Source organism: Magallana gigas, chromosome 7 (genome assembly GCF_963853765.1).
Source record: "Magallana gigas chromosome 7, xbMagGiga1.1, whole genome shotgun sequence".
Lineage (NCBI taxonomy): Eukaryota > Metazoa > Mollusca > Bivalvia > Ostreida > Ostreidae > Magallana > Magallana gigas.
In genome coordinates this window covers 11,574,860-11,585,016 of record NC_088859.1, presented here as the reverse complement: position 1 = coordinate 11,585,016, position 10,157 = coordinate 11,574,860, and the positions used below count along the sequence as shown (strand labels likewise).

The following is a 10,157-nucleotide window of genomic DNA, read 5'->3' as shown; positions in this document are numbered from 1 at the left end:
ATTCAATGTTAAATTGTCTTATTATAGACCTGACTCCACACGCATATTATACTTTTATGAGTTTATCGTGTATATATCAAATTTGATGTGCATTTTGTCATGACATGATTAACTAGATTTATAAAAAACAATGAAGCCTTTGTCATTAAATGGTGTGTATTTTCTTATACTATGATGCACTCTTGTCATTCCATTCAATGCTTTTGTGAATATTTGGTATATATTTGTTTCACAAGAGCGGAGACGATTTGTTGATAGAATTAAAAGTAACAATAAAATACATGATCGTGTACATCGTTTTTGGGTTTTTTGGGGCTTTTTTCTATAAAAATTTTAAAAACCACCTCACTCCATCGGGGTGGGTCTCTGCTTAGTAGTTTCTTTGTGAAAGTGATATTATTTCTCTTGAAATATTTAGTATAAAATTTTGGAAAACTAAAAAACACCCAAAATACTTGTCTAACTTTGACTTAGGGTTAATTTTTCAGACCAGAATCCCCACAATACTCCCCTCTCCTTTTTTTAATAACACATTTTCAGCCATATTCTTTTTTTTTCTTGGCTGTTTATAATGCACCGTTCAAACCAAAGACCTCCTGAAGACGAAGATTTAACACTTTCCAACCAAGTGTGTGTTACGGACACGAAATACTTCCAAATAGACCAAAAATTATCTGCAGTAAGGAGCAGTGCATTCGCGAGATAGGTTGAAAGTTATCAATATCATTTCAAGTGCCTTCAAACTTTAGAGAAGTTCCAACTCGATCCTTATGTTGTCAACTACACCTAGTAGGCTATTTTTCGATTTTTTGTTTACGGTTTGTTTTGTTATCCTTTATTGTTTTGTGTGTGTGTATGTGTGTGTGTGTGTGTGTGTGTGTGTGTGTGTGTGTGTGTGCTCTGCTCAGTACAATGTGTATGTACATGGTCAATCAAACGACTTCCCGTCTTTCCACGTCAATTTATCAAGTACATGTATGTGAAATATCCAGCCCGGTACCGCGTTTTTATATGCAGATTGGAAACATTTTACTTTCCATTTTATCTTAGGTAAGAGTTTCTTCATTCATTCATTCAATCATTCTTTCATTTATTTATTTATTTATTTATTTATTTATTTATTTATTTATTTATTTATTTATTTATTTATTTATTTATTTACAAGCTCTTAACATTATCAAATGTTTGAAATTATATATGCACATGTATCAGTTAGAGGGTACAAAGCAAGCATTTCATAAAAACATTTTACTATTAGCATTCAGTTACATCTATTTCTGAATAATTTAATCAATCATCCATATGAATGAGATAACATATGTAAATTATCTGTCGATGAGGAACAACTAATTCACCATTACGATATAAATGCGAATGTTACCATGGTGATTCGTATTTTTATCTACTTGGATGTCCGAGGAGAGCCGTGTATTAGTTCGAGGATTTCGTACTGTAAGAGTATCTAACATGTATTATTCCCTCTATCTCTAACGGAAATTTATTGGAATTTATAGCTCTATATTTACATCTAAAAAGTATTATAATTCTCTCTATTTCTTACGGAAACTTATAGATAATTCATAGCTCTATCGAAACAGACAGACTGAAATCTACACGCCCCATTTATCGATTGGTCGAAATTTACAGCGGCTGAAACTGACAAGATACTGACAGGACTGGAATGAACACGCCCTGTTTATCGATTGGTCGAAGCCTATATACAGCGTCCTTAGAAAAACTGCACGAAATAATTATTATGATGTCAGACTCAAAGTCTCACAGAAGACGATTTGGCTGTTTCTTTTAGCTAATGTAATTTTTTTCTGCAATATCGCCACCTTCATATGCCTCATGAATCACCAAAGAAAGCATTTTATTGTTTAAATTATCCAAAGAAGGTCAACACAACACCATATTTACAAAGAAAACATCCATGAACGAAGATAAATACTTAGTCTAGATCTATTATCGATAAATCTAAAATGCTATCTTTTGCGATTCATACGAGCTTTGTATAATACATGTAGGTAGCATTGGAGGGAAAAAGTATAATATTTTTTTGCAACGTTAGATAAGAAAGCATTTTAATGTAACGGTTGTTTTTTTTCCCTTGCATTGTCCTTTCGATACGTCATATCTAAATGCAAAATGTCCATATTAATAATCAGTTTAATGTTTAAAAAAAATATAATTTCTGTCCTTTACCCATTTTCTCCAAGTCTTTATCAAGTTTAAATTTGTTCTGATAAATTAGTGATTGTTTAGACATTCTGTCATCTTTGTGCATGAATGTACATGTATATTCATTAAATGGTATACCGCTCTCTGAATTTATTTACATTGAAAACAATTCAGCATTCTGACTTAATTGAAACACTTTACTTTGAAGAGGTACGTCGATTTATAGAATACAGAAAACGTAACCAACAAAAAATGTGATTGTACCAGAACTAGGTTTATTCTAATATTATCAATATTACTGTGTCTTTTTGTCTACAAAACAACCTCAAGTCATTGATCCCGTTGAAGTAAGGTGTGAATTTTGTAGAGGGGCACTGGGTTTTCGACCACGCGTGACTCTTACGTGTTTGTCGTGTGTCTTTGAGAAGTGTTTTATCAACATTTCCTTGAGGCTTTTAAAGGCCATGCGGTAATTCCTGTTCCTCCAATAGTAGATGATGACATTTGTGCCACCGTTGCTAAAGGAGAGAAGATGCGCAACTACCCAAAGCATGTGAACGGCCTTGGAGTCGTAAATGGTGGGATTGACGTCACCAATAAGAGTAATCACGTGATACGGAAGCCAGGAAAAGAGGTAGTTCAACACAACCATGATCAGCATTGAGAGCATCTGTAAAGCAATGAAATCCAGAATGCAGAGTTAATATGTCATCGATCAATAGTTTTCTGATAGTATTAAAAGAGAAAAAAATTCGGCCAATATTTTAAGTAAGAATATTGTTTTTGATATAATGATGATCATCTTATAGCTGAAAAAATAGGTCTTCTTTCTCACCTTCTTTTTGGACCTTTCCCGCCTCTGATCGCGTTTCCTGTTGGCCTCCCCCGGGGTTTTGTTCCTCCACACAATAACTGCAATGTGTGAGTAGGTTGCAAGCATCAGGACCAGGGGCACGAAATACTGCATCACCATGATGACGACTCCATAGATGTGACGTAATGTGTCCTGGGGCCAAACCTCCACACACAGACCGCTCGATCCCGGCTCGTGTGGTAAATAAATGATCTCCGAGAAGATACCAGAGGGAAGGCAAACTATGAACGAAAATATCCAGATCCCAACAATGACAAGTTTTGCTTGCTTTGCAAGGAGACGCCCTTTGAATGGCCTTGATAGGACGTAATATCTATCGCAAGTCATTGCAACTAATGTCAAAGCCCTTAGCAATGTTGTCATTAGTTGGACGAGAGAGATGGATGGACACAGAAAGGCCCCGAACGGCCAATACATAAAAACAAGGTTACTAAGAACTGTAAAAGGGATGATAAATGATATCAAAACATCGCATGCAGCTAAGCTTCCCATAAAGAAATTTGTCACTGTTGGTTTAAGGAACCGGAGACCTATAGCAATGCAGACGGTGCCATTTCCCAGGACTGAGAGCACAAAAAATACTAGGTAAGTTATTAAAACAAGCGTTACAAATGTTTCCGGAAGACAATATTCATCGACAGAGTTTTCCCAAGTCGTCGTCGCATTTTTCGAAGAGTTTGTAATGCTTGAGATATTGGTCTGAAGCAACAAGCTTGCGTTTGAAAGAAAATTCATTTTGACTGTGTGAAGTCCTCTAATTGCTTAGAACTTATACGTGAACTTTTGTCGCTAGCTTTGGGTTTTATATAAACCCAACGCCAATGATTGGGCCTGCAATCAATTTAATTTTCAAGAAGCTACCGATTGGATTAATCGGAGACATTAAAGAAGCGACAGTATGATAAACAATAACAGCTTACACGTATAATATCTGATTGGTGATTGCTGTCATGATACAGTATGATTTCAAAGCAATTGATTGGACGGTAGGAAGCTGTCACGTGGTCATGTTATAATATTTCTTAAAGACCTGACTAGTGTGCTAAAACAAAATTAGAAATTTTACAAACCTAATTATGCTTTTAAAAGATTTCGTTACAAAACAAGTAATTTTTGTAAAGTTCGGTGTTTGGCAGGTGCGTTGCCAGTTATTGATAATTCCATGTCCGTATACTCTATTTAGGTCTTTAAAAAAGATTATACATTATAATATGTACAATGTACACAAGAGGCACACCGTATGTTAATAACATATTGTAAATATTAATTATAAAACCAACTAACTGTATGCTTATGTAGACAAAGATCTATATTTGTGGCTTTTTGATTTAATTATATTTTTTTTAAAAACATAATCATAATAAAGTAATCAAAATAAATAACGATGCAATTACCAATACATGTAATTGTTTCAACGAATGAACCATTCATCCGTTATGCTAATTTGATAAGCATTTCATTCAAGAATATAAGAATACATTGGATCGAGTCGAACAGCAGGGGTAATGCTTATGTTCTCTCCTATAGTCAAGGTATGATAATAATTAAGGAATAAGGATTGATGATGTAGACTGTGTAACAAGAATACCCATCACCAGCCCAGATGTTAAGTTTACACTAGATAGGAAACATCATTTGATTGTAAAGAGAAAGTATTGCTTAGTTATCGTAACCATACCAGAGAAGGCTATAATGTAGCCAGTTTTCCGGGGGGGGGGGGAGAGGAGGCTACAATGGGGGTATACAGTGTAGCTGCTATACAACAACGGTTAGAGCGATCGCTCCCGTCCCGTATCTATTAATACAGTAGGAAATTCGTACACATATCCTTATATGGGGTTTCAATTGCATTCGCACGGGTCGATTGATTATTTTATTTGGAAAATTATTTAATAAAATAAAGGGGAAAAACTGTAATAACGAACGGTTTAGTTATGGTGTTTGTGGCTAAACAATTCTTCATATGAAACTGTGTTTCGTTCTATAAAGAGTCTATTGATCGTTACATAAAGGTTCTTTTTATTTGGTTCTCGACATGTACACATCAATAAATACGTTACAAAAATATATAAGCATTGATGTTAAACGTAATACAAACAAGATTACATGTACTTTAAAAAAGGAGAGGTTTTAGCTCAGTCAATAAATGAAATGAAATAATAAGACAACGATTGAAATGTAAATATACACGAAGTCACACATTGACGACCGGCACAGATATCCTAGCACCACTTGTCCGGGAGTTTGTCTCCCGGGCAGTTCTGGGCGGTGCCCCTCGCCTCGGCGTCTTTGATGTTTCCGTCTTTATCCAGAATAATTAGGGTAGGAATTCCTCTAACACCATATTTTTCTCCTAACTTCGCCTGTAACAAAATATAAACAGTATTATGTACATGCAATGTTAGTTCATCAAAATCATTGAAGTAGTTTATCTTATCATCTAACAACTTTCTGTTAAGGTCATACGTGTATATACATTTTTATTATACTTTCATGTTAAATACTGAAATCTGATTGGTTTAGACGCAGTTAATAATTCGTTCTATTACCTTCAGCGTTAGCAACACACTTGGCAACGAATATCACAACGAATTGTTGCATGCGCCTTAATTATGCGCGTACGGTTCGCCGTAAAGTTCACTAGCTTCATTTCTGTATGAAAGCAGTAAAATTTTCTTTAAAATTAAGACATTCAGTATAATAGAATAAATAGTGCCTGTTTGGGAGTATAACTTGACATTGACACCCCTCGAAAACCATTGTCAACCTCCGCTTCGCGTCGATTGACAATGATTTTGATTTTTCTCGGGGTGTCAATTTCAACAGTTACCCTCCCAAACAGGCACTATTTATATAATGTTAAATTTTATCAAACCTCCCCGCGAATACATGTTAACACTATCTTTGAAGTATAACTATAGCCGATTCTCATGAATAAAATTGTTAACCATGATGCAAAGATTGCATCAATAATTCATCAGGTTTCCACATACAAAAGCCATCAATGAAACAGTAACCGGGGGTTTTCCACAGGGGCCAATAACGTACGATGGCTTATCAACCGATGTTTACAGTCCATCGTGTGATGGATTCCGAAGATATGGAAGGACCCGGGGCCTTACGATGGTTGACTGGGACTTTCTTATACGTGTATGTTCGGTGCCTGTATAGGACAGTTGCTTCGATGTAAAGACTACGCTACTCACTTTAGATTTTTCCAGACGTATCTCACGAGAAAACGACTTTTTATTTATCCTTTTTCAATCTGACCTGATCTGACTTTTTGTAATTATCCTTTAAGATTGGGCCAAACTTTACTGAATCTAACCATATGATCTATTCACAATAGAAGAGAGATTAAACTCCGTCTAACTCACACTTCAAATTTGTGGGGAGCAGCTCCATTAATTACAAGCTTTAACGTGGGGTGGTTTTAGAGCTCTGGCGGAAGGATCCGAGAATTTGTTAATGTTACCAAACCGAGAGCTAAAGACAGTGTACAAACTCAGTTAGTTCCGAGCAGACATGCACTTTACCGGAACTAAACTGAAGGTACTCAAAGACTATAGTGTTGGGTCACTGCAGCTTACCTTAAGGTCACGCTCACTGAAGGGAAGTGCGTGCCACGGCATCTCATTGAAGTACTCCTTGAAGCTGTTTTCGTCGCGGTCCGAGCTGACGAAGATGATTTCTATGCTTTGGTTGTTTTCCTTCAGCTTGGTGTATAGCTGGGCCAAGACGGGGGTGAATCCTCGACAGGGTGGACACCAATGTGCGGAGAAATACAAACCTGGAATAGAGTTATCGTATTGCATTAGGGAAACATAAAAATATAACTTAAACAAATGCAGCCTATGATGTGTATTTTAAGGTACATATATATGGCGCGTGTGTGTGAGTAAAATTGTTTTACTTAAGAAATTAACAAGTTCACCGGGATATAAACTTGGTTGATCACATGATAAATCCCGTAAAGTCCGAAGGGCTCATCACGTACCAACAAAACTTCGTTTATAATGATTCTAATTTCGATTAAGAAAGGCAATACTAATGTTAACCTGGAAAAATCTTCGTTTTTCGTTTTATTTGAACGAGACAATGCTTTTCCCAATTCTGTGCTCATGGGTGCGCGAAGAAACAACAAGTAAACTTTTGAATTAACATTGTCATTTCGTACTATTTCAGAAGCGTTGACTACAGTTTCGATCTGATTTGAATAAATATCATCGTAACATCAATGTCGTCTGAACTGGGGGTTAAAAAATAACAGAATTACATGGCCAATTTTTGCAAACTTGTTCAAAGCATTTGGTATTTTGTATTGTTAGTAAATAAAAGGACCGGCGGTGCGATCATGTTGTAACATAATTGGTCGCAACTGACATATTTGCTGGAAAGTTACGTCTTTAAATTATCTGTGAAATGGATTAAAATGTCTCTAAGACTTTGAGGAGTATTTGAGATGGTTACAAGACTGCTTTTAACAGTCTTGTTTGGATAAACTTGACCAAACTCAATTCTTTTTACAGCGTTAATAACCTCCTGCACTTACATATGTAAGGTTGTCTGGGACACCTGTCGGTATTAAGGTGGATAAAAGTACATTATAATCATGACAATTCTTCAATTTTTGCAATATTTCACCAAATACTAGTAATATATACCGGTATGTTTTAAAAACTTTTTGAAAAGGTAAAATTTATATAGTCCACCAGCGGGAATCGAACCCATGTATTACAGATTGGTATTAAACACTTTAGCTCATTACATTATGCTATTAGGTAACAACTTTGAGAAAGAAATACATTATTAAATTATGCTTGATTAATTGTTCATTTTGCTAGGAAATACTTAATATAGAGGTGTCCCATACGACCTTAACCTTTAAACACCAAACCAGACACTGTGTTTTGTTTTGTTTTTACAAATTTCGATGTTTGTAAAAGAGCTCGCTGGTTAGATATATACCAATATTTATAATGTGTCCAATGGAAACAAGAATATGCAACATTGGCCGACATATAAGTCAGCATATTAAATTGTGCCTGTCTCATTCTTCCGTGAATTGATATAATCACTCATACGGAACAGCTGAGAGAAATTGATATATATCAATATCCTAGTAGGATTTTTCAATAGTTTAATGGTAGGATTAAAACGTGGCGGTATTTCAAAATCCCCTTCTCTAGACCAGGCCTGGACACGCACATAAAATAACAGGCTTCATTTCCGTCAATTTAACTAACCATAGAAAACTTCAGTCCTCTCTCTCTCTCTCTCTCTCTCTTCTCTCTCTCTCTCTCTCTCTCATTCTCTCTCCGTAGAACAGCTATTGTTTTTCAAAGATATGCACTTAATTTTTCGCATAATTGATTAGCTTATGCTCTTCATACTGTGTTGTGTGGGTGGTTCTCTCTCTCTCTCTCTCTCTCTCTCTCTCTCTCTCTCTCTCTCTCTCTCTCGTACTAAATAGATATAAGCATCCTATAATCATTAAGTATGGACAAAACTGACAATTAAACGACACCAGCTGCTACGTGACGCACTACTTGATGCGGAAACATAGGGGTGTGTACACAATATAATTCAACTTCCGTAAATAAAGGGAAATTACGATGCAGTATACCTAATTAAATGATTTTGTTGTTTTAACATTTCCTGAATAAAGCTATGGTGGGATTTTTTAATGATCGGACCAGTGCCCCTACATTCATTTTTTATGAATCGCCAACTGCCACGTTTCATCCAAATGCAGGAGGGGATCGATTTTCTTCTGCGTGATGCGTTCCTCCATTCATTACAGTTAGCAATGCCTCCATTATATACTTGTATATAGTGGATCTATGGCAACGCCACATAATGACATAAATTGTGAACTCTCCGTCCATTAAGTTTATACACGGTGACATGGCGTACCACAATGTCGGCCTTGAACTGCTGTATACTTTAACATTTACCTGTTCAGGTTATGAAGGTTTACTTACCTACACAGGTTTTTCCTTGTACCAAATCGGAAACCTGGACTTCTCCATCCTTGCCTTCGACTTTAGTCATTCCACACAAAGCGGCGTCCATGTTGGCAGTTCAATCGGCTCGATCGACTTCGATTATTTATGTCCCTTCTTATATACTTACCTCCACCATGGAAAATCCCCAAGGTCTATTTATAGATATGCGTTGCTACGATAGATGTAAATGAGTATAAATAGAAGTATGACCGCAATCTAGAGAATTCTTACCATAACATATCTTATCTCATTTCTATATTCGACATTTTGTGTCAGATTTCAGTGTGACTTCGCACTTTTTACTAAAAAATTATTCCAGTCCCCCGTGATTTAGGATTCTGATTGCCCCGATGTCCGATATCAAACGCATTCAGATTCCATTCGTGGAACTGCTTCTACATTTGAGATATGTTACCCCATCTTATTTACCTCTACCTTTCAATGTCGATCCTCTCTATATAAGGTATGAGAATGACCTGCGTTATCTACTACGACGTCAGGACTGATCAAGAATGTCTCTGTTACCAAAAAATGATCATTCTTAAACTTTTCCGAGTAGAATTATAGTATAAGATGGATGCGTTTCTGAGTGTGTGTGTGTGTGTGTGGGGGGGGGGGGGGGGGGTGGAAAGTAAAAATGTCGTCTGAGTGAATAACATCACGGCAAATATTAACTACGTATAACAAATGACTTGCATGACCAGGTGCACGTAGCTTAATAAAATGTGTGTCAGTGAGGTTTAAAAATCGCACTACTTCAAATTCAAAATCAATTGAAATGATAAATGCAGGTATTTTTGTATGCCAATTGCAATAAAGTAGGTTAGACATGCATAGACAAGTAGCATAGTTTTTGAAAAAATTGGGAGGGGGGGGGGGGCTCAGACTAATCCAGGTGGAGAGGGCTTACATCGTACAGTGCCTGCTGTCTAATCCATTATGTAAATAAATAATAATTTGCATAATAAAATATGTTCAGATCAAAAGTCAAACAAGCAAAAAAAAAAATTAACCAAAAAAAAAAAAAAACCAACAACAACAAAACAAACAAACAAACCGGCAACTTTTCATTTATTATTCATTTCCTCTTTAAC

At 36.0% G+C, this 10,157-nt stretch overlaps 2 protein-coding genes across 2 annotated transcripts; both read right to left on the bottom strand.

The window, feature by feature from the left end:
• Positions 1-2,376: 2,376 nt before the first annotated feature.
• On the bottom strand, positions 2,377-4,906 carry LOC105338537 (RYamide receptor). The gene is made up of 2 exons (XM_011443717.4): positions 3,017-4,906; positions 2,377-2,851 (listed from the first exon to the last, which is right to left on the bottom strand). Exons 1-2 carry the CDS (start codon positions 3,788-3,790, stop codon positions 2,507-2,509), a joined length of 1,119 nt encoding a protein of 372 aa, XP_011442019.3. The 5' UTR covers positions 3,791-4,906; the 3' UTR covers positions 2,377-2,506.
• Positions 4,907-5,050: 144 nt separating this feature from the next.
• Positions 5,051-9,198, bottom strand: LOC105338528 (nucleoredoxin). Its single transcript, XM_011443696.4, has 3 exons — positions 9,040-9,198; positions 6,646-6,845; positions 5,051-5,418 (listed from the first exon to the last, which is right to left on the bottom strand). The coding sequence occupies exons 1-3, from the start codon at positions 9,128-9,130 to the stop codon at positions 5,278-5,280; spliced, it is 432 nt and encodes a 143-aa protein (XP_011441998.1). The 5' UTR covers positions 9,131-9,198; the 3' UTR covers positions 5,051-5,277.
• Positions 9,199-10,157: the final 959 nt, after the last annotated feature.